The sequence below is a fragment of the Podarcis raffonei genome, chromosome 5 (genome assembly GCF_027172205.1).
Source record: "Podarcis raffonei isolate rPodRaf1 chromosome 5, rPodRaf1.pri, whole genome shotgun sequence".
Taxonomy (NCBI): domain Eukaryota; kingdom Metazoa; phylum Chordata; class Lepidosauria; order Squamata; family Lacertidae; genus Podarcis; species Podarcis raffonei.
In genome coordinates, this window is record NC_070606.1 from 100,698,798 (window position 1) to 100,723,214 (window position 24,417).

General features: G+C 47.9%; 1 protein-coding gene across 2 annotated transcripts; it reads left to right on the top strand.

Annotated features, from left to right (window-relative positions):
* The first annotated feature begins 1,325 nt into the window (after positions 1 to 1,325).
* OSTN (osteocrin) lies at positions 1,326 to 23,496 on the top strand. 2 transcript variants are annotated; one of them, XM_053390876.1, is made up of 5 exons: positions 1,326 to 1,539; positions 12,364 to 12,462; positions 15,559 to 15,779; positions 18,206 to 18,285; positions 22,270 to 23,496. In XM_053390876.1, the coding sequence occupies exons 2-5, from the start codon at positions 12,364 to 12,366 to the stop codon at positions 22,380 to 22,382; spliced, it is 513 nt and encodes a 170-aa protein (XP_053246851.1). In that variant the 5' UTR covers positions 1,326 to 1,539; the 3' UTR covers positions 22,383 to 23,496. The 2 variants fall into 2 exon arrangements, with proteins under 2 accessions (XP_053246851.1, XP_053246852.1); XM_053390877.1 differs by lacking the exon at positions 1,326 to 1,539 and adding an exon at positions 8,683 to 9,004.
* Positions 23,497 to 24,417: the final 921 nt, after the last annotated feature.

A 24,417-nucleotide genomic window follows, 5' to 3' on the forward strand; every position in this document is an offset into this window, starting at 1 on the left:
TTGTCTCCTCCTCTTTTAAAGCCAGGACGCGGGTGGCGCTGTGGGTTAAACCACTGAGCCTAGGACTTGCCAATCAGAAGGTCGGCGGTTCAAATCCCCGCGACGGGGTGAGCTCCCGTTGCTCGGTCCCTGCTCCTGCCAACCTAGCAGTTTGAAAGCACATCAAGGTGCAAGTAGATAAATAGGTACCGCTCCGGCGGGAAGGTAAACGGCGTTTCCGTGCGCTGCTCTGGTTCGCCAGAAGTGGCTTAGTCATGCTGGCCACATGACCCAGAAGCTGTCTGCAGACAAATGCTGGCTCCCTCGGCCCATAGAGCGAGATGAGCGCCGCAACCTCAGAGTCATTCACGGCTGGACCTAATGGTCAGGGGTCCCTTTACCTTTACCTTTTAAAGCCATCCAGGTTGGGGGGGTCATCCAGGGTCGGATTGAGGTTTGATGAGGCCCTCAGCTCCTGAAGGTAATGGGGCCCTTTATATTTCCAGCTGTCCTTTGTCAACAACAAATTGCCGCTGTTTTTTCTGTTGAATATATGCTATATGGTCACTGATGGACCTCATAGGTATCTCAAGCCATTTGCACATCACAAAACATGTATTTCATCAAAGTAATTGATAAAGAAATAAGCAAACCAGTGATATTTTCAGGAGCAGACTAGCAGGCGGGGCCCATGACACGGTTGCTGTATGTAGGTTTTATTTTGTTTTATTTTTTATTTTATATTTTGGAAATGTACATCCAGGGTTTTTTTCCTTTAATTTTTTTTGGGGCCCCCCCAAAAGAGTGGGGCCCTAAGCTAGAGCTTGTTTAGCTTATATGTAAATCTGGCACTGGGGCCAACCCTGTCTCCTTCAGGAGGGAGTTCCAAAGTTTAATTATGCACTTCATGAAAAAGTCTTTTCTTTTACCTGCCCCAAATCTTCTGACCTTCCGCTTCATTGAATAATCCACAAGTCCCTGTGTTAGGGGAGAACAAGGACAACATTACCCTATCCCCTTTCTCCATGCAGCACACCATCTGATAAACTTCTGTCCTGCAAAAGCTCTGGGCTCAGAACACTTGCTTTTTTTTCTTGGGATTTAAGCCTTTTTTTCTACCCGGATTACAAGGAAGATAATTTTTGTGGCCCTCACCCAACTTGCAAGATTCCCAGAAGAGGCGCCCAGCTGGGCTTTGTCGGGAAGAGATAGAAACCCGCCCCCCCCCCCAATCTGATCCAGCCCGCCCAGTTCTCATTTCTCGATAATCTAATTGCCCTGATCGGAGCAATAAATAAAACAGGAGAAATGAGCATGTGGAGAGGGGAGGGAGACCGAGAGAGAGAGGGATTCGAGACGAGGAGCAGTGGGAAATCTTGAGAAATGATGTAAGAGAGAGCAGAGGCAGGGATTGGAGTGCAGGAGCGCCTTCAGAGACTATAAAAACTCCGAGAGAAAAGTGAACATCAGAGATAAGTGAAGAGGAACCAGCTTGGAAGGACCAGGGGTTGTTTTTTTGAAGATTTGAAGGGCTGATCTTCCAAGCTTCCTCCAGGCAAGGTGAGTGAACAGAGGCCATCTCTCTCTGTGTGTGACTTGCTTTTCTTACAACCCTTTGCTTCCATCCTAGCACTGCTGCTTTGGAAAAGTTCTGCTCAGAACCAGCAAGAATATGCAAAGTCTGCAGAGGGTGACAAGGGGGTTTCCCCACCTGCACGCTGTGTGTCTCACTGCAATTCTCAAACGGGGCTGAAATGGACCAAAATTATCCCAGCGTGTCAAATGGTGGTCTGGAATGGGCTGTTTGCATTGTTCTTAGAGGTGTCTGAATGCAGGGAACGGCAGGTCATATTACTTTTATTTTTTATTATTATTTTTAAATGCCTTTGTTCAGCTGATTTTGAAAATGCAGTGTGGGCAGTGTGGTGTAGTGGTTCGAGTGTTAGACCTTGGAGACGAGGGTTCGATTCCCATCTCAGCCATGAAACACAACTGTGATTTTGGACCAGTCATCGCCCTCTCTCAGCCTAACTTCCCTCACAGGGGAAGAAGTACCGCACAGAGCACCTGGAGCTCCTTGGAGGAGAAGGTAGCATATAAATGCAATACATAAATAATAAAATAACTTCACAACATGATGCCTCTAAAGGAACATGCCAGAGAAGCGAGTTGACTCAACAACTTGGTTGCTGTGCTACTGAAAATAATATTAATGGTGTTCTCCGTCTTGCAGAATGGACAAGAAGTGAGAATTTAGCGTTTAGGGGAAGGAGGATTTTCTTAGCCGATGAAGGTCATCCCCACCCTTTTGATTCATTCTCCGTGAACTTTAAGAGGAGAAAGCAGCCTTCGAAAAGTTAGCTCAGAATAAGTTCCCACACTAAAAAACGGGAGGGGGGGATGGACACCTGGACTCAGGTATTTCGAACACAGACCTGGATGAAAGTAACAAGACAAACACTCAGCCCACCTGCGACAGTCTTTGCTCATGTCCAATGCTCATTATTCTTAGAATCATAGAATTGCAGAGTCGGAAGGGACCCCAAGGGTCATCCAGACCAACCCACTGCAATGCAGGAATCTCAACTAAAGCATCTCTGGCAGATGGCCATCTAACCTCTGCATAAAAACTTCCAAAGGAAGGAGTGGACTCTCCTGTTTTCCAAAGGGGTCCATTCCACTGTATTTTGCTCTCAGAAAGCACTCCTTATGTTTAGTCGGAATCTCCTTCCTTGCAATCTGAATCCACCGGTTTGGGTCCTGCCCTCTGGAGCAGGAGCAGAAAGCAGGCTTGCTCCATCTTCCAGCCCTTTGGATATTTGAAGATGGCTATCGGATCTCCTCTCCTTGAACTGCCAAGAGTAAGAGAACCAACCAAGGGGGGCTTCCCTCGCTAATCTTAACACCTGGTCTGGTCTGTAGGAAAGGAGTCAGCCTTGCAGGTATTTAGGACCCCAAGTAATGTAATAATAATAATAATATTTTTTTATTTATACCCCGCCCTTCCCGGTTCAGAAAACTGGGCTCAGGGTGGCTAACAGCAAATTTAAAACACTTAATTGATGCAACCAAAAACAGCATAAAATACAGTATAAAACATGAATAACAATAAATTCAGAATTCAAAAATCAATTTAAGGGGAAAATCCATCCAATAAACATTAGATGATCACCAGGGCTAGCTGGCTAAATTAGTCCTATTTGTTGTCCTATGTAGAGATTTAAGCACTAATTTGAGCACCTTGAATTCATCTGAGAAATTAACCGGCAGTCAATGGGAGTTATATGACTCCCCTTGGCTAGCAGTCATTGCATTCTAGACCAGCTGAAGGTTCTGAACTGTCTTCAAGGGCAGCCCCACTGTGTTGCAGTAGTCCATGGGTAGGCAAACTAGGTCCCGGGGCCCAGATCCGGCCCAATCGCCTTCTAAATCTGGCCCGCGGACGGTCCGGGAATCAGCGTGTTTTTACATGAGTAGAATGTGTGCTTTTATTTAAAATGCATCTCTGGGTTTTTTGTGGGACATAGGAATTCGTTCATATTTTTTAAAAAAATATAGTCCGGCCCCCCACAAGGTCTGAGGGACGGTGGACCGGCCCCCTGCTGAAAAAGTTTACTGACCCCTGCAGTAGTCCATTCCAAAGGTTGCTAGAGCACAATGGACGAGTCATCTCTGCTCAAAGGGGGGTGTAGATGGCAGCTTTGGGAAACAGCACTTTTGAGAATGTAAGACGAGGCTGCAGGATCAGGCCCGTGGTCTCAAGAAACCAGGACTAAGAAGCATCTCTGCCTCCACATGCAAAGGGCAGAGCATAGCCATCCTGGCTCATAGCCATTGATAGCCCTTGAAATCGTCTAATTCTCTTTTAAAACCATTTCAGCCATCTCCTGTGGGAGTGAGTTCCACAGTTGAACTCTGCCGCATGAAGAAATCCTTTCTTTTCTCTGCCTTGAACCTTGCAACATTCAGCTTCACTGGGTGTGCCTTTAGTCTGAAGGGGACCCCAATAAGGCTGTTGAAACTGGAGGGTGGTCTGGGAGGAGAAGGAGCAAATGGATTCCAGGGGGCTGGACTAGATGACCCCTGGGAACCCTTCAGTTCTATGATTCTAGGTCTAATCCTGCTGTACTGGCCACCTTTTACCCCTGTAGCAGCTCCTTCTCTCTCTCGGCCTCTGATCCAACCACCACAATCTCCTAAACACAGCCACACTTTAATGGACCTAATCTTGATTTTAAGAGCCAATGGCTAAATATAGTATAAATAAATACGGAAGCAAGCAAAGTCAAATATAACCTTGCGCCACCCCTGTTTCAGCAGAGGACTTTTGCCAAGATGTGCCCACAGCCTCGTGTGAGCCCTGAAGTGTTGACACCCGGAGTCGGGTTTTTGAGTAGATCCTAGCTATTTTTGTTCAAATAGGAATTTTCGTCCCCTGAATACTTAGCCTTGTGCGATGATATTTCCCTTTCTGATCCTGTTCGATATCTCTGGCTCCTGTTGGCTCAGCCAGCCGTCCAAGCTGAATGTCGGAAGATGCAGGAAAGGTAAAAGAAAGGACTTCTTCGCATAGTGCATAGTTAAATTGCGGAACTCACTTCCTCAGGAGGCTGTGACACCAACCAACTTGGATGCCCTTAAAAGAGGGTTGGGCCAATTCATGGAGGAGCTGTGGGCTATCATTGGCCATGAAATAAATAAATTGAGGTCTTATATATGTAATAAATGTTCATAAATGTACCAAGCAAACACGTACATAAAGATATAAACCACATGTCTGAAGCAGCACAGGAAAACAGCCCTGGAACCATTTTGGCTCCCAGACTGACCAAATGTTTTCTCGGCAAGGTCAAAGGAAAATGGAAAAGCCTCCCCATTGTCTTGTCCTTCACAAAACCGGTCTTAAGGGTATGTCTGTGTATGAATAGGGTGAGCCTGTGATCTGGCTCAGGAACTAAGTATTTATCATTACAAAAGACTGGCCAGGCTCCCCAGGGTATCCAATCAAGTAAGCATTAACAGGTAACCTGCCAGACAGGAGAGAAACAACGCACTCAGATTTCTGTTGTAGATCGCCCTTTCTGTGATCTAGGTATGATGTATCTGGGGTGGTGGTCTTGAGCTACACCCCTTCTGTGATGTAGGTATGGTGTTCCTGGGGGTGGTCTTGGACTCCAAGGTGAGCAATTTCAAAAGTCTATATAAAGACTTGCACACCATTCTTCTGGGTTCCTCCTTCCTCCTGCTTGTGGGGAGGACCCTGTTGCAACAGATCAATAAAGATCAGGCTTCCTAGCTGCTTTGCTTCTCAATATTCTCTGCTTGGCCTCTGTTCTTTTCTCCGACCGATGGAGAACCTGCAAAGGACTCTAAAAGGGCTCTTGTGTCCCCCATAAGGGAATAAGGGCAGATTTTCGTTTATTACAGCTACTAGCCGGAATGTGAAAGAAGAGTGTTGCTCTTGTGTTCGAATCCTGCTTTTGGGTTTCTCACTGGGGAATCTGGTCAGCTGCTGTGAGAAGAGAGTGCTGGACTCCGTGGGCCATTGGCCTGATCCAAGCAGGCTTTTCTTATGTTCCTATCATTTCATTCCCGCCTTATTCCTTTCTGGATTAACCACCTGAATGATCCCAACCAGTCAGGATTCACGGCACAACCTAGCCAATTAGGGTTGGCCACACAGCGATATCGCCAAGGGCAAGCAAAGGCAATTCTAACAAAAAAAAGAAAGAAAGGGAACTTTTTTTCCCAGAGCTGCTGGAAAATTGCCCAAAAGTCACAGCTTCTAAGAAAAACAACCACCTCGGGTTGTTTTGGCTCATTTCCAGTGTTAACGAAAGGAAGTGTGTTTTCTCAAGTCTCGGACATCCTGACATAGGGTTTAAGTAAATGATTGATGGTGCCCATTATCTGGCGGCATCAGCCGCTTGCGTTCTGCAAGATGTCTTTTCTCGTAAGCCCTCAGGATCAAAGCCTTATTTTTTTAAAAAAATAAAATAGCAAACTACTTGTGGCTCATCTTTCTCCCGGGATATAAGAGCAAAATTGCCCTTTTCACATCAACATAGCGGTTATTTTCCCTTCTCTGTTGGCTTTTGCTTCAGCAACCAGCCAACTCCTTTTTTGATATAAACAAGGAATTTCAGAAGTTACCAAAATGCTGAAATTCTTGCCATCTCAGAGTTCCTGTCATTAACACCTACCAACCCTCGGGTTCAAGAAAGTGGATGGAAATTCAGGGGGGGCTGATAGTTCAATTCTAAGTTCATTACATGCCCATGAAGCAGGTGTGAATTATGGCTATGATTATTACATTTGTATCCTGTTATTTTCTCCAAGGAGCTCAAGGTGGCTTAGAAGTTCTCCCCTTCCTCATTTATCCTACACAAAAACCCTGTGAGGAAACTGAGGCTGAGAGGCAGTGACTGGCCCAAGGACACCCAATGAGCTTCAGGGCCAAGAAGAGATTTGAACCCGGGTCCCCTTAGTCCTAGTCCGACACTCTAACCAAGTGCACCCTGGATTTTCTTGGGGGAAAGGGTAGGATGTAAATGCAATGAATCATAATAAAAATAATACCAAGGAAAACAACAACTTCACAGCACTATAAAGCAGTACAGTGGTACCTCGGAAGTCGAACGGAATCAGTTCCGGAAGTCCAGTCGACTTCCAAAACGTTTGAAAACCAAAGCGCGGCTTCCGATTGGCTGCAGGAAGCTCCTGCAGCCAATCGGAGGCCATGAAAGCCCTGCCAGACGTTCGGCTTCCAAAAATAGTTTTCAAACCAGAACACTCACTTCCAGGTTTGCGGCGTTCAGGAGCCAAAACATCCGAGAACTGAGCTGTTCGAAAACCAAGGTACGGCTGTAATGTGAACACAGTGTGAGCGCTTTTCCCAATAGAAGGAAAGGAGGAAAAAAATCTCTCTGCAGCTTCTCTTTTTCACCTGGCCAAAGAAGAAGAAACCCAGGTTGGCTTCCCCCTGGTTCTTCTTCAGAAGAGGAGAGAGTTGCAGCTTCAGCCTGTGGTGATTGAATGGGCCCAGGATGGTCTTAGAATCCTAGAACCATTGGGCTGGAAGGGACCCAAGGGTCATCTAGTCCAACCCCCAGGAATCACAGCTAAAGGATCCATGACAGATGGCCACCCAACCTCTGTTCAAAAACTTCTAAGGAAGGAGAGTCCATCACTCTCAGAGGGAGCCTGTTCCAATGTCAGGTGTCTTTTATTTTCAGAAAGCGAATTCTACTTTCCTTGGTTGTCATTGAAATGCAACGGTTGGGGTCCTCCCCTGTGGAGCAGCAGAATACAAGCTTGCTCCAACTTCCATGTCGGATATTTCATGGAATCATAAAACCATCAAGTTGGAAGGGGAAGCCAAGGGGCATCTAGTCCAACCCCCTGCGATGCAGGAATCTCAGCTAAAGGATCCCGTCAGACGGCCACCCAACCTCTGCTTTAAAACCTTTCCAAACATGACGAGTTCCTGTAAGAATGTGATGTTGCCTCATTCATTTTGGATCAGCTTTGTTCTCAAAATGAGGATGAACCATCCCATAATAAGGATGTCAAGGAAAAGACTTGCTGCCCACTTCTGGTGCAACCTGGCAAAAGCAGTCTTCCCAATTTTAGAAGTCTGGTGTTGTCGGAGAGCTGATTTCAGTGGGGAAAGTCCTAGATACCGGATAGGACTGTGTGTCAGTTTAGCACACCTGGACCTGCATAGAATACCATCTGGTCAACCAGTGTTGCCTAGTGGTTAGGGGGCTAGACTAGGACCTGAGAGAACAGGGTTCAAATCATCCACTGAGCCACAAAGTCCGCTGGGTGACTTTGGCCCAGTCACTATCTCTCAGCCTAACTTACTTCACAGGGTTGTTTTAAGGATAAAATAGAGAAGGGCAGAAATGTCTAAGCCGCTCTTTGCTCTTTGGAGAAAAGGTGAGATATAGATCTAACAGTGGATGATTTGAACCAGCTGACCCTGGACTATAAGACTACAAGGTCAGACTGACAATAATTTGCAGGATTTCCAGCAGCTGTTACTCAGATGCATTGCTGCCATCTCTCCTGAAGCAGGGAGTTCCATAGTTCAACAATTATTATTATTTATTATTTATTATTATTATTATTATTACATCTGAAGGCAGCCCTGTTTAGGGAAGCTTTTAATGACTGATCTTTTAATGCATTTTTAATCTTTTGTTGGAAGCCGCCCAGAGTGGCTGGGGAAACCCAACCAGATGGCGGGGTAGAAATAATAAATTATTATTATTATTATTATTATTATTATTATTATTATTATGTGTGCAACCAGCTAGTTGCAGGGCAAGGCTGAAGACCCCTGGCAACCTGTAAGCAGAGCTTGGCCGTTTACCTTTTCCACCTCTTCCACTCCCAGAGTTACCTGAATTGTGTTGAAGTCAAGATGCCTTTTTGCACTTCAGGACCTCTCTGTTTATTTTGATTAGCGTACAGGGGCTTATTTTTAGCTCTCCGGGATGAATGAACAGCAGCGCAGATGTTTCGCCATGAAGGGGAAAAAGTGTGTGTTTAACCTTGCCATTTATTTCTACGTCCCCCGCCCCCACTTCCGTAGGCAGATAATCAGGATGTGGGTTCCTTGCGCAGCGATAGGCTGCAGTTTCTCAGTTTGGCGGCGCAGAAACCTGCATAAAAATTCAAAGGACACAAGACGCCGTCTTATACTGAGTCAGACTGTCATGCCGACCCGCTGAGTGTGGCCTGCACTTATCTGTGCTCCCAGTCTCACTGGGAGATCTGTCAGGGATTCACAGAATCGTAGAATTGTATAGTTGGAAGGGACACCCAAAGATCATCCAGTCCAACCCCCCTGCGGCACAGGAGTGCAAAGCAGATATACTCCATTGCTGAGATTTGCCCTTTCACCAGGGGCCGTAGAGGAAGGCAAAGAAGAACATCAAAAGAGCCTGCAGGATGAGGCCAATGGCAGATCCAGTACTGCATTACCCAAAGGGAGATTAAGACTAAAGATTTTCTGACGGTAAGAGCCATTCAACAGACTTCCTCGGGAGCTGGTGGGCTCTACCTTCCTTGGAGCTTTTTAAGCAGAGGTCGGGTTGCCATCTGTCAGGGATGCTTGAGCTGAGATTCCTGCATTGCAGGGGTGGACTAGATGGCTCTTGGGAGTCCCTTCCAACGCCATGATTCTGCAAACCTGTTCTCACCGTGACAAAGATTCCTGTGAGAAACCCACAAGCAGGATCCAAGCATGAGAGGAACACTCTCCTGTGGTTTCCAGCCAGTGCCGGATTTACGTATAAGCTATGTAGATTCTTCTCCTTCTTAATTGTATTTCAAATCAACAATTACATGGACAAAACACATATTTTGTGATGTGCAAATGGCTTGAGATACCTATGAGGTCCATAAATAACCATACAGCATATATTCAACACAAAAACAGCGACCATTTGTTGTGGACAAAGGACAGCTGGACATAGAAAGGGCCCCATGACCTTCAGGAGCTGAGGGCCTCATCAAACCTCAATCCGGCCCTGTTTCCAGCAACTGATATTCAGAAGCATTGCCGCTGCCAACTGTGGGGGCAGAACGCAGCCATTGTGGGTATGTGAACAACCTGAGTCTGGTCCCCATCAGCCTCTGCAAGATGGGCCAGAGGACAGGGACGCCAGCCGTGGCTCACTGGTCAAAGTTTCTAGGATGCCATAACCATCGAAAAGAGTTCTGCCAAAACACCATGACCGAGAAGTTCCAAGATCTTCCCTCCCCATATTTTGCTACCCCCTGAATGGGATGGAGCATAGGCGCCGACTCCATGGGGCTTGAGGGGGCCCGAGCCCCCTCAAAAATTCGTTTGGGGGGGCTCCGCCCCCCCAATAATCTCCGGCGCCCCTCCAGCAGAGCGCCATCGCCGCCCCTCCCCCAGCCCAAAATGCACAGGGGGGGCGGGCTGCATGCCTCCTGCCCTCCCTCCCGAGCAAAAGCTCCACCCAATTTCCTTTGGAGCTGATTAATAGGCGCAGCACGCTCTCCCCTATTCGCTCACGAGGAGGCGGCGCCACTTTATTTGCATATTCATGAGCTTATTTATTATTCATGAGCTTTCCCGGGCCCCCCCAATATTTTTTATAAGTCCGCGTCGCTGGGATGGAGAAACTGCAGGGGTGGTTTTGGGCTACCCTTAGATATGTCTCAGCATATACAAATATATTCCGAGTGTGTATGGTTGTTTCGTAACATATAATAATAATAATAATAATAATAATAATAATAATAATAATAATAATTTATTATTTGTACCCCACCCATCTGGCTGGGTTTAAAACACAGCAGTGGGGTTCTAGATTTACAGAGGGTGCTGTGGGTTAAACCACAGAGCCTAGGACTTGCCGATCAGAAGGTCGGTGGTTCGAATCCCCACAATGGGGTGAGCTCCCGTTGCTCTGTCCCTGCTCCTGCCAACCTAGCAGTTTGAAAGCACACCAACGCAAGTAGATAAAGAGGTACCACTCCAGCGGGAAGATAAACGGCGTTTCCATGTGCTGCTCTGGTTCTCCAGAAGCGGCTTAGTCATGTTGGCCACATGACCCGGAAGCTGTACGCCGGCTCCCTCGGCCAATAAAGCGAGATGAGCGCCGCAACCCCAGAGTCAGCCACGACTGGACCTAATGGTCAGGGGTCCCTTTACCTTTACTAGATATGTCTCAGCATCTACAAATATATTCCAAGTATGTATGGTTGTTTTGTAACATTTAAAACACAGCAGTGGTGTTCTAGATTTACAGAGGAATATCGAAAGCTTTTATCAGCAGAGAGAAAACTCTTTCTCCATAATAATAATGATGATGATAATAATTTATTATTTGTACCCCGCCCATCTGGCTGGGTTTCCCCAGCCACTCTGGGCGGCTTCCACAAAGACCAAAAATACACTAAAATGTCATACATTAAAAACTTCCCTTAAGATGTCTTCTGAATGTCAGGTAGTTGTTTATCTCTTTGACATCTGGTGGGAGGGTGTTCCACAGGGCGGGTGCCACCACGGAGAAGGCCCTCTGCCTGGTTCCCTGTAACTTTGCAATGAGGGAACTGCCAGAAGGCCCTCGGCACTGGACCTCAGCGTCCGGGCTGAACGATGGGGGTGGAGACACTCCTTCAGGTCTACTGGGCCCATGGCTTCCTCTGCTGAAGAATCCCAGACCTTCACCCAGGAATTTTCATAGTATCATCAAATTGTAGAGTTGGAAGGGAACTCCAAGAGTCATCTAGCAATGCAGGGATCTCAGCTCAAGCATCCATGACAGATGGCCATCCAACCTCAGCTTAAGCACCACCAATGAAGGAGAGTTCACCCCCTTCCAGGGGGTCCCTTACCGCCAGAAAGTTCTTCCTAACCTTTACTTGCTCTCTCCTTTCTCCTCTTTAATTTCTGCAAAGCTTGTCTCTTTGATGCCAGCTGAAATCCTCGCTGCTGGATCACATTCACCCAGTGCTTCACCAACTGCACTGGCTCCCAGTGGAGTACAGGGTCAGGTTTAAGGTGCTGGTTTTGACCTTTAAAGCCCTATATGGCCTAGGACCCTCGTGCCTACGGGACCGCCTCTCCTGGTATGCCCCGCGGAGGACCTTAAGGTCCACAAATGACAGCATTTTGGAGGTCCCAAGTCGCAAGGTGGTTAGATTGGTCTCAACTAGGGCCAGGGCCTTTTCAGCCATGGCCCCGATCTGGTGGAACGCTCTGTCACAAGAGATTAGGGCCCTGCAGGACTTGACATCTTTCCGCAGGGCCTGCAAGACAGAGCTGTTCCACCTAGCCTTTCATTTGGACTCAGTCTGACCCTTATGTTTCCCTCACCTTATGGTTTTGATCTATGGGCTACTGTTAAAATGAGATTGCATTTTAACCTGTATTTTAAATTGGTTTTCCCCCCTCTATTATGTTTTTATTGTAATTTTACTGGTGTTAGCCGCCCTGAGCCCGGCTCTGGCTGGGGAAGGCGGGGTATAAATAAAAATTTGATGATGATGATGATGATTAATTTACCCAGGCATTTTTAACAGCTTGGATTTTCTAAAATTATAATCTCTGCTTCTTCTGTTACCATTTCTAGTTTACCATATTGTTAGTTTATTTCCCCGCTTCCTCCACCCAAAAGGAGAAATTTCCATTTTATTGGCATTGCATTTTAAAATATGGCACTTTCTTCTTTCGATGGTTGCGCACACCTGAGAACGGACCATACTGAGTTGACATGCAATTGTAGCTGATAATACCTGAGTCGATAAATACGCACCTTGAACTTCCCCCTGCTTGGAGTGGGCACCCAGCTGTGTGGGACTGAACCGGGCAAAGGACTGTGGTGCTGCTTTCTTTTGCAGATGCTGCGTTGCCAGCGAGCGGCTGGGTACCTCGTCTTGGCCATCACCCTCTTCCAGTGGCAATCCAGGACAACGTTCCAGGTAGCGGCATTGCAAGAGGTAAGTGGTGATCTCAAAAAAGGCCCAGTTGTTTCTGGCAAGCCCAAATTTCTGCACCGAAGACGTTCTCCTAGGCTGGGATTTCTTATTTCAAAGCGCCCTCGAGCGGTCAGAGTTAAAATCTCTCTCTCTCTTTTTAAATGCTCTTAAAAGCAGTTTGAAAAGACCATAAAAAGAGTTTTACTGCCATCAATCCTCCTTCTTCCTCTATGCTAGAGGCAAGGACAATTAAAAGTGCCTTTAAAAGAGGAACAGGCAAATTCCCGGAAGAGGAGAAAGTTGATGGTGCCAGGTCAGCACTGAAGTCATAAGTCTCCAAAGCCAGAGAAGTAAACTCTTTACTCAACCCAAATGCAGCTCAGGTCCACGAAACCCTTTTATTTCTTAAAGTATTTGCAGATTGATCAATATAGATCACTTTCATTCAAGACAGGAAAGAATTACCTATGTCCATTTTCTCTAATACCTTAATCAAAAATGACCAAGGCTTTCTCCACATCTAAAAATATTAAGGCAGCATGCTTTTCATTTCTCACTTCCAAATACTCTATTAGGTTAATTACATTTCTTATATTGTCCTTCATTTTTCAGCCTGGTGAGAACCCGACTTGGTCTCTGTGGACTGACTCAGTCAGTGTCTTTTTAAGTCTGTTAGTTATAATTGTAGCAAATAGTTTAGGATCACAGTTCAATAAAGAAATAGGTCTGTAATTTTTTTGTCTTTGTTAAGTCGCCATCTTGCTTAGGGATCAGGGTAAGAAATGACGCGGGAATTACTCCAGTCACCAAAATTATATTCATGGTGTCCTTAAGTGGTTCAATAAGTGCATCCTGGAACTTTTTATAATAAATTGCCGAAAGGCCATCTGGCCCCGGTGCTTCATTCTATTTATGTTGTTGTTGTTGTTGTTTAGTCGTTTAGTGGTGTCCGACTCTTCGTGACCCCCTGGACCAGAGCACGCCAGGCACTCCTGTCTTCCACTGCCTCCCGCAGTTTGGTCAAACTCATGCTGGTCTCTTCGAGAACACTGTCCCACCATCTCGTCCTCTGTCGTCCCCTTCTCCTTGGGCCCTCCATCTTTCCCAACATCAGGGTCTTTTCCAGGGAGTCTTCTCTTCTCATGAGGTGGCCAAAGTCTTGGAGCCTCAGCTTCAGGATCTGTCCTTCCAGTGAGCACTCAGGGCTGATTTCTTTCAGAATGGAGAGGTTGGATCTTCTTACAGTCCATGGGACTCTCAAGTGTCTCCTCCAACACCAGAATTCAAAAGCATCCATTCTTCGGTGATCAGCCTTCTTTATGGTCCAGCTCTCACTTCCATACATCACTACTGGGAAAACCATAGCTTTAACTATACGGACCTTTGTTGGCAAAGGTCCGTATAGTTATTCTATTTATACCCATTTGTTATTCCGATATCAATATGGGTGCATTCAGGCTTAGTCGATTTTCTTTGGGTACTCGGGGTATGTTACAGTCACTTTCCCAGGAGGCCTTGCCCCAATGACATGGTTGCAAGGACTCAAGCCCCCTGCCTTCCCATCCCTCTCTAAGCTCTTCCACTCCAGGTTTTCCCCACTCAGTCTCAAACTGCATCTGCACTCAACTGTTCTGCTCTTTTCATTTCTCTACGCGTTCTTGGAGACCAGCGGGGAGGACAGCTGGTTACAGCAGGAGGGGGGACCTCCCTGGCTCCCTCAGCATCCTGCCTCATTGCTGCCTCTGTCCCCGCTCCTCTCCAGCCTCTGCTTCTGCCCCTGATTCTGGACTGCCCTCTGCCACAGCCTCTTCCTGCTCACTTAGACCTGTTACCTCTTCAGCTTCCAACACCTCCTCCTCCTCCCTGTCTTCTCTCTCTGACCATCCATTGTCGGCCCACACCTGTTCCCTGGCTCTTCACTTGGGGATTCCCTTGAGGGTTCCCCAGCTGGTGCCTTGCAGCCCTCCTCCGAATCCAGCCAGTCCATGGCAGAGAGTTATGTTAAGGACGTAAGAACATAAGAAGAGCCTCCTGGATCAGGCCAATCCAGTGCTTTTTCTTCTGGGGCTACTCAAGGGCACGCAGTACCAGCACCTTTCTTTCTAGAAGAAAAGCACTGCCCATGACTGCGCAAAATATGCAGCAAAGTCAAGTGTGGAAATAGAGGTTCTAAAGCCTTTAAAATGTGCCCCTGTAAGGTACAGTGGATGCTTGGGTTGCGAACGTGATCCGTGAGGGATGCATGTTCCCGACCCGCAGCTTTCGCAACCCACAGTGGCGCATCTGCGCACGCATGGGCTGCGATTCGGTGCTTCTGCGCATGTGCGACCGCCAAAACCTGGAAGTAACTCGTTCCGGTACTTCCAGGTTCCAGCAGTCCGTAACCCAAAAAAACGCAACCTGAAGCGTCTGTAACCTAAGATATGACTGTAGTTCCAGTTTCTTTCCAAAGTTTCACGCTTTCCCCAGTACTGGAAAAAGACCACACCTCTGGTAAGTGGTTTACAGTCATACCTCGTGTTGCGTTAGGTTCATGTTGTGTCTTTTCAGTTTGCGAACGTGGCAAACCCAGAAGTGTACACTTCTGGGTTTCACCACACGTGCATGTGCAGAAGTGTTCTGCGTGCATAACACATTTGCAGAAGCGTTCTGCGCGTTTCACGTATGCACAGAAGCATTCTGCGCACTACGAACATGCACAGAAGCACTCTATTGCATCGCGTGTGTGTGCAGAAGCGGCGCTCTAGTTACAGACTTTTTGGGGTGCAAATGGCACCCCAGAACAGATCAAGTCCTTAACTAGAGGTACCACTATACTCACAACTCTCCAAAGATCGGGTTCATGCACTTTTCCATATAGCATTCAGAAAAAGCTGCACAGGCAGTAAAACTTAGCTTAGTTTTTTTAAATAGTGAAAGTTCCTAGATTATTAGTACAGGAAGACAAGAGGGGTTGGCAAGAGAACGTTTTTTGGCAGATGCCAAAAATAGAACAGTTAAGGTACCTACCTGACATCAATAGGCAGGGAGTTCCAAAGTGTAGACTCAGTTAATGATATTGATAATTATAGTAATCCATAAATAATAGCTGGAAGATCATTCTTTTCTCCTTTGCAGCAGGCTTCGGCTCCTTCCTCCCCCCTGGGCGAGGGTCGCCTGTCTCTGTCTGGCCAGGAGAAGCCAGCTGCCGACCTGGTCGCAAAACTTCTCCTCTTCGATGAACTGGTGTCCCTCGAAAATGATGTCATCGAGACGAAAAAGAAGCGGAGTTTCTCGGGGTTTGGCTCCCCTCTCGACAGGCTTTCGGCCGGTTCCCTGGACCTGAAAGCCAAGCAGAGGTGAGCAGTGAGGAAGAACTGGATCTCAGAGTCATGGAACTGCAGAAGAGACCCAAAGGTTGCTTTCTATGCGCAGGAAGAACTCTGCACATGCGTAAATGTACTCCCTTATGGATGCTGGTAGTTTTGTAAGCAAGAATGTGTGTACAACGAAGGACTCACCCACACCTCCTTTTGCTCTGCTGCTTCCCCCCAGGAAACCTACGGTTTAGTGTTGAATCGGAACAAATGGCAATCATGTTTTTTGCGGACTGCTGTTTGTTCCAATTTAGCGCTAAAGAGCGGGTTTTGGTGGGTGGGAGGAGAAGCAGTGCAAAGGCAAAGCCGCTGTGCCTAGGAAGCATGGGACTAGTGGGAAGCAGCTCAGACCCGTGTCTTCCAGGCAGGGGGCAAGCAGAAGGGGGCTTGCAATGCTAAAACAAATTTGCAATAATATGCATCGCACACTTCTGCACCGTACGTAAATTAATTTGCGTCATACTCAAAATACAAATGGAGGTAGCGATTTGTCAAAGGAAGCAGAAAGCTTTCCATTGGCCTTCCCCAACCTGGTGCCCTGAAGCTGTTTTGAACTATGGATCTCATCAGCCCCAATAAGCAAGATTGAGTCTTGCTGTTCTTCTTTGGCGATCCCTCGTAGCTGAGTAAGATTGTCTTCCATAAACACGGTCTTAACTGTGAGTCCGTAAGTGACTGTGGAGGCCAATTCTGGATCCACACATCCTTCCACAGTGGGGACATTGGTTTCCGCACGGGAGTTGATCACGGTGAGGGTTTGCCAAGCATGCCTTCCTCTTAGCACGTTTCTCCCTTGCGTCCTGAGTTAGAGTGTCTTCAAAGCCCGTGGTGCCTTTGGTCAAGGCTGTTCTCCAACTGCAGTGCTCGCAGGCCAGTGTTTCCCAATTGTTGGTGTTTATACTACATTTTTTAGCTTTCCTTTGAGATCTTTAAACCTCTTTTGTTGACCACCAGCATTACGCTTTCCATTTTTAAGTTGGGAATAGAGTAGTTGCTTTGGAAGACGATCATCAGGCATCCGCACAACATGACCAGTCCAGCAACGTTGATGTTGAAGAATCATTGCTTCAACACTGGTGATCTTTGCTTCTTCCAGTACACTGGCATTAGTTTGCCTGCCTTCCCAAGTGATGTGTAAAATTTTTTGGAGACACCGTTGATGGAATCTTTCAAGGAGTTGGAGATGGCGTTTAGAAGTGGTCCATGTTTCACAAAGGGACACGGGTGGCGCTGTGGGTTAAACCACAGAGCCTAGGGCTTGCCGATCAGAAGGTCGGAGGTTTGAATCCCCATGACGGGGTGAGCTCCCATTGCTCGGTCCCTGCTCCTGCCCACCTAGCAGTTCGAAAGCATGTCAAAGTGCAAGTAGATAAACAGGTACCGCTCCGGCAGGAAGGTAAATGGCGTTTCCGTGCGCTGCTCTGGTTCGCCAGAAGCGGCTTACTCCTGCTGGCCACATGACCCAGAAGCTGTACGCCGGCTCCCTCGGCCAGTAAAGCGAGATGAGCACTGCAACCCCAGAGTCGGTCACGACTGGACCTAATGGTCAGGGGTCCCTTTACCTTTATGTTTCACAAGCATACAGTGAAGATTGAGCCTTGCTGTAGCTTGAGATGGCCACAAGAGTGAGCACGTCCCCACCAAAAGCGCTCTGCCAATGAGCTTTGCTCTGTGGAAACCTCGTGAAAGCGACAGTCGCAAATGCGTTCCACTTCCAATTGGAACACTTTGTGATACTTTGGTTCTTTTAGGGCCCTGCAAAAGAAACAGAGGTCTTGCGCATGCTGGATCCTAGCACTCATTGCACTAGTTCTAATGCCTATAAGGCCGCAAGAAGAGGCTGGTGGATCAGACCCACGGCCCATCTAGTCTAGCCTCCTATTCTCACAGGGGCCAGCCAGGGCCCCAAATGAGAAACCTGCAAGCAGGATTCGAACACAAGACCAACACTCTCCCCTTCTGTGGTTTCCACCATCTGGGATTCAGAATCATCACTGCCTCCAGCCGTAGAGGCAGAGAAGAACCAGGCTGGCTAGGAGCCATCAATAGTTTTAAAAGAATAAATTCATGGCCAGGAGGGATATCTAGGTCATTGCTTCCTGCGGAAGTGAGTTCCAGGGTTCAGCTATGCTCTGAGTAAAGAAGGACTTTCTTTTCTTCTGCCCTAAAACTTCCAACATTCGGCTTCGCTGGGTGTTCACGAGTTCTAGTACCATGAGGGAGAAAACCATTCTCCCCCAGGCCATGAATAATTTTATAAGCATATGTACACAGAACTTCCTCGCAGAAGAGACGTCTCAGCCCATGGCTGTTTTGGTGCAGGGCTTGTCTGGCTGGGTCTGATCAGAGTGGTAAACATCTGGAAAGGGGCATTGGGATATCCCAATTAATTGCATCTCATTACACAGGAAAGTTGTGGAAATTCCAAAGAGGCGGTTTGGAATCCCCCTTGACCGGATCGGAGTGAACCGTCTGAGCAACACCAGAGGTTAGCAGACGTGGGTAAGATAAAAGCGGACTTAGAATCATAGAATCATAGAGTTGGAAGAGACCACAAGGGCCATTGAGTCCAACCCCCTGCCAAGCAGGAAACACCATCAGAGCACTCCTGACATATGGTTGTCAAGCCTCTGCTTAAAGACCTCCAAAGAAGGAGACTCCACCACACTCCTTGGCAGCAAATTCCACTGTCGAACAGCTCTTACTGTCAGGAAGTTCTTCCTAATGTTTAGGTGGAATCTTCTTTCTTGTAGTTTGGATCCATTGCTCCGTGTCCGCTTCTCTGGAGCAGCAGAAAACAACCTTTCTCCCTCCTCTATGTGACATCCTTTTATATATTTGAACATGGCCTTAACCTCCTCTTCTCCAGGCTAAACATGCCCAGCTCCCTTAGCCGTTCCTCATAAGGCATCGTTTCCAGGCCTTTGACCATTTTGGTTGCCCTCCTCTGGACACGTTCCAGTTTGCCAGTGTCCTTCTTGAACTGTGGTGCCCAGAACTGGACACAGTACTCCAGGTGAGGTCTGACCAGAGCAGAATACAGTGACACTATTACTTCCCTTGATCTAGATGCTATACTCCTATTGATGCAGCCCAGAATTGCATTGGCTTTTTTTAGCTACAGACTTGTAAGGCCTGTTCCTTGGCTGCAGCCTATTATTATTATTATTATTATTATTATTATTATCCTGCCCTTCTGACTGGATTGCCCCAGCCACTCTGGGCAGCTTTCAACAGATAGGCAGTTTCCACGGGGTTGAAAATTATTCTGTATATCTGTTTTTTCCCCGCCTCCTTCAAATGAGCCAACAGCGTGATGCGACGGCAAAAAAAGCTAATGCGATTCTAGGCTGCATCCACAGAAGTCTAGTGTCCAGATCAAGGGAAGTCATCGCATCACTCTATTCTGTCTTGGTCAGACCATACCTGGAGTGCTGGGTGCAGTCAGTGGCGGATTTGGGGCTTTCGGATTTCAGAGGCACCCTTTACGACACCAAAATTCAGCCCCCACCACCACTGCTGCCTCTTGCCTTCCATTTTACATCATTGTTGCAGCCCCCCCCCCAAGAGCCCCCTCTCAGATCAGAGCCCATTGCGAGTGAGACAGTCACACTGCCCCAAATCCGCGTCTGGCCCAATTCTGGCCCAATTCAGAAGGCTATTGACAAGCTGGGGAGCATGAAGGGGAGGGTGACCAAGATGATCAAGGATCTAGAAGCCAATAATAATAATAATAATAATAATAATAATAATAATAATAATAATAATTTATTATTTACCGGTATACCCCGCCCATCTGGCTGGGCTTCCCCAGCCACTCTGGGCAGCTTCCAACAAAATATCAAAATACAGTAATGCATCAAACATTAAAAGCTTCCCTAAACAGGGCTGCCTTCAGATGTCTTCTAAAAGTCTGGTAGTTGTTGTTCTCTTAGACATCTGGTGGGAAGGCGTTCCACAGGGCAGGTGCCACCACTGAGAAGGCCCTCTGCCTGGTTCCCTGTAACTTGGCTTCTCGCAGAGAGGGAACCGCCAGAAGGCCCTCGGAGCTGGACCTCAGTGTCCAGGTAGAACGATGGAGGTGGAGACGCTCCTTCAGGTATACAGGACCGAGGCCGTTTAGGGCTTTAAAGGTCAGGACCAACACTTTGAATTGTGCCCGGAAATGTACTGGGAGCCAATGTAGGTGTTTCAAGTTATGTGGTCTCGGCGGCTGCCCCCAGTCACCAGTCTAGCTGCCGCATTCTGGATTAATTGCAGTTTCCAGGTCACCTTCAAAGGTAGCCCCACATAGAGCACATTGCAGTAGTCCAAGCGGGAGATAACCAGAGCATGCACCACTCTGGCGAGACAGTTCGCGGGCAGGTAGGGTCTTAGCCTGCGTACCAGATGGAGCTGATAAACAGCTGCCCTGGACACAGAATTGACCTGCGCCTCCATGGACAGCTGTGAGTCCAAATGACTCCCAGGCTGCGCACCTGGTCCTTCAGGGGCCCAGTTACCCCATTCAGGACCAGGGAGTCCTCTACACCTGCCCGCCTCCTGTCTCCCAAAAACAGAAACCAAGGAACAGTTGGGGGAGCTTGATATTGCTATCAGGCCTAGGCCTGACGTCAAGAATCAGGGAGTTCCAAAGTGCATGACAATGACCAGGTGTGCTGCCTTGCCCCCGTTCCAGAGGGTGCACACTGCCTCGTAGAACTTTGGGGGCCGCCCAGCCCCTTCATTGAAAATGTGTGGGTGCCTGGGCCCCCATGGCCCTGCATAGATGGCGCCTACAACAATGTCCACGCCAGGCATCATTTTATAAACCTTTAGCATTTCACCTCTTCCCGGTGTGAGGAATGCAGGGAGCACTTGGGTGAATGGTTGTAACAAACATTACTCGTTCCTGTAGGGCAGCCTTTGCAACCCTGGTGCTCTCCAGGTGGGCAAAGGGTGCTTTAGTGCATAGGGCATCGCAAGGGGTGAGGCTCTCACGCACCTCCCCTTCTTTGCCCTGGGGAGGGGACTCATAGAATCATAGAAGTGTAGAGATGGAGGGTCCCCAAGGGTCATCTAGTCCAACCCCCTGCGATGCGGGAATCTCAGCTAAAGCATCCATGACAGATGGCATGGTCAGGAGCTCGTCTTACTCTTGAGTAGAACCCTGGCAGAGACACATACCTGACTGGCATGTTCCCTCCCTCCTGGCCGATGGTTTGGAAGTTTCAAAAGCTTTCTTCTGCCCGAACATCACTGCGAACAGTGCCAACAGACATAGGCACACTTAGGGATCTGCAGAGTCTTCGCAGCTTGCGTAACAGACCTCAGCAACTCAGCATTTTGGCTAATCTACTTTATTTACAAGGATGCGGGTGGCGCTGTGGGTTAAACCACAGAGCCTAGGACTTGCCGATCAGAAGGTTGGCGGTTCGAATCCCCACGACGGGGTGAGCTCCCGTTGCTCGGTCCCTGTTCCTGCCAACCTAGCAGTTCGAAAGCACGTCCAAGTGCAAGTAGATAAATAGGTACCGCTCTGGCAGGAAGGTAAACGGCATTTGTGTGTGCTGCTCTGGTTCGCCAGAAGTGGCTTAGTCATGCTGGCCACATGACCCGGAAGCTGTACGCCGCCTCCCTCGGCCTATAGAGCGAGATGAGCACGTAAGCCCAGAGTTGGCCACAACTGGATCTAATGGTCAGGGGTCCCTTTACCTTTACTTTATTTACATATAAACACACACGGAGCACTGCAACATGGCTCCCTCTCTCTCTAGCATCAGACAGTAAAGAGAAAGAACAAAGGACAATAGTCCCACTTCACGGAACACAGTTACACAAACATCCTGTCTCCATCACTTCCCACTCTGTGGAGTCAAAACATACACCGTCATGGGATAGGCAACAATCCCATGACTGCAATCAGGGAGCAGGAATTCTAACAGGGCTTCTATATTGCAGGGCACAAGGGCCCTCAAACCTCCTTATTCAAGCTTGAAAAGCTCTAACTGGGAGGAGGCTGTGCGCATGTCCAGCTTGGGGGCTTTACAATGGGGACGTCTTGGTTGACCCCCATGAGAACAGAATGGTGGACCAGATGTGCCTTGGGCCTGATGAGAGCATCAGGAGAGCCTGGCTGGATCAGACCCATGGTCCATGCAGTCCAGCATCCTGTTCTCAGCAGTGGCCGACCAGGTACCCCTTTGGGGAATAATAATAATAATAATAATAATAATAATAATAATAATAATAATAATAATAATTTATTTATACCCTGCCCAGGGTCCTCGCAGCCACTCTGGGCAGCTTCCAAGAAAACACTAAAATACAATAACCTTGAAGGAGGACCTGGACACAAAAGCCCTCTTCTCCCCGCCTGTGGCTTCCAGCAAGAGCTGTTCAAGCTGTTCAGGAGCTCATTGATCCAGCTACAAGGCTCCTCTTATGGGTTTCTTTTCTCCCTCCCCCCCCCATGACTTCCCCCCCCCTACAGGTTTGCCCGCCCTGGTGGACGCCCTCCGCAGAACATCTCCCACAGCCCAAGGCACTTCTGCCAGTCCCACCGCCACTCCCAGGGACTTTGCAGTTCAGAAACAGGCCTCCTAAAACCAAACAAAAGAAACATGCCTCCAGTTCTCGTTATAGCAGGATCTGCCCACTAGACCAGACTTCCTTCCAGCTGACGCTCTGCTCTCCTGAATAAGGGAACAGAAAGTGGTTTTTTTGTCTGTTTGTCTGCTTGTTTGTTTATATGTATATAACAATTTCATTTGCATGCCACTTTTTTTATAAAAAAAAAGACTTTTGGGAGTCTGTCAACCTAAGAAGGGCTATTAGAATGCAGTGCAGCAAAATAGCAAGGTGGTGGTGTTGACTCTGGAGCAGCATTAATAAGCAAAGCTTCTTATTTCCACACACAAACACACACACACACAAAAAAAACCCTTTTCACCTGGTTACTGGTCCTCCATCTCAGCTCAGCTCAGGACCTCTGCTAAAGTTAGCATCCTTCCCATAGCTGTCAACTTTTCCCTTTTCTTGCGAGGAATCCTATTCGGAATAAGGGAATTCCCCTTAAAAAAAGGGAAACGTTGACAGCTATGATCCTTCCCCATCATTACGATACAAGCGCAACCTCCTGGCTGGCATTTCCTTCCTAAAGTTCTCCCTGTCTGGGTCCTGCTGGTGGGAATTTTCTCGTGTGCGGCCACCCAAAAATGCTTCTGAGCAGCAATTGCAGGTAAGAGGAGCCTCCTGGGTCAGGCCAATAGCTCCTTGAGTCCAGCATTGCCTTCTCCCAGGGGACAACCAGATGTGAACCCAAGAGCCCTCTCTCCTCCTGCGTTTGCAGCAACTGGTACCCAGAAAGCATCCCTGCCTCCAACTGTGGAAGCCGAGCCCAGCCATCAAGACCAGTAAATAAATAATAAATAATTTTTTATTTATACCCCGCCCTTCCCGGTTCAGAAAACCAGGCTCAGGGCGGCTAACAGCAAATTTAAAACACTTAATTGATGCAACAAAAAACAGCATAAAATACAGTATAAAACGTGAATAACGATAAATTCAGAATTCAAAAATCAATTTTGGGCGGGGGGGATTCATCCAATAAACATTAGATGACCACCAGGGCTAGCTGGCTAAATTAGTCCTATTTGGGCCAGCGAGGAGACCAGGGGAGAATTAGCTGTGGGATCCCAGAGCAGGGAATCTTCATAAAAAGGGGGGAGAGAGGGAAGGAAGGAGAATAAAAGATCAGGCTAAGTTCAAATTGAAAGCCAGGCGGAATAGCTCTGTCTTACAGGCCCTGTGGAAGGATGTTAAATCCTGCAGGGCCCTGGTCTCATGGGACGAAGCATTCCACCAGGTCGGAGCCACCACTGAGGAGGCCCTGGCCCTGGTGGAGGATAATCTGACTTCCTTAGGGCCTGGGACCTCTAAACTATGGTTATTCATGGAACTTAAGGTCCTCTGCGGGGCAGACCAGGAGAGGCGGTCCCGTAGGTACGTGGGTCCTAGGCCGTGAAGGGCTTCAAAGGTCAAAACCAGCACCTTAAACCTGATCCTGTACTCCACTGGGAGCCAGTGCAACTGGTAAAGCACTGGGTGAATATGCTCCCATGGCAGAGACCCCATGAGGAGCCTTGCTGCAGCATTCTGCACCCGCTGGAGTTTCTGGGACAGCTTCAAGGGCAGCCCCGCATAGAGCGAATTACAGTAGTCAAGCCTGGAGGCGACTGCCGCATGGATCACTGTCGCCAAGTCGCGGTGGGAAAGGTAAGGAGCTCTCTCCTCCCCCACAAATTTGTCTCATCCTCTTTTAAAGTGATCCAAGTTGGTGACCATATCACTGCTTCATGTGGGGGAGAGAGAGAGAAACTGCCCCCACAGCAAGTCCTGTCTATCTGGTAAGCAGCTTAGGACCATGACAGACACCATGTGGAATCTTAGGAATCTGCCTTGCCTTCTGACCTCATCTCTTTCAACAGCCTCTCTCTCTCTGGCTCTCAGCCCTGTTCTCATTCTCCGCTTCCCCTCTCCTCTCCTTAGAATCATAGAATTGTAGCATTGGAAGGGGAACCCACCCGGTCATCTAGTCCAACCCCCTGCAGTGCAGGAATCGCAGCTCACTCACTCCTTA

Excerpts from the sequence above, each read along its gene's own strand:
- OSTN (XM_053390876.1), top strand. The coding sequence starts at position 12,364 with ATGCTGCGTTGCCAGCGAGCGGCTGGGTACCTCGTCTTGGCCATCACC. Across the intron at positions 15,780-18,205 it reads GACCTGAAAGCCAAGCAGAG|GAAAGTTGTGGAAATTCCAA; the intron begins GTGAGCAGTGAG and ends CTCATTACACAG. Across the intron at positions 18,286-22,269 it reads CCGTCTGAGCAACACCAGAG|GTTTGCCCGCCCTGGTGGAC; the intron begins GTTAGCAGACGT and ends CCCCCCCTACAG.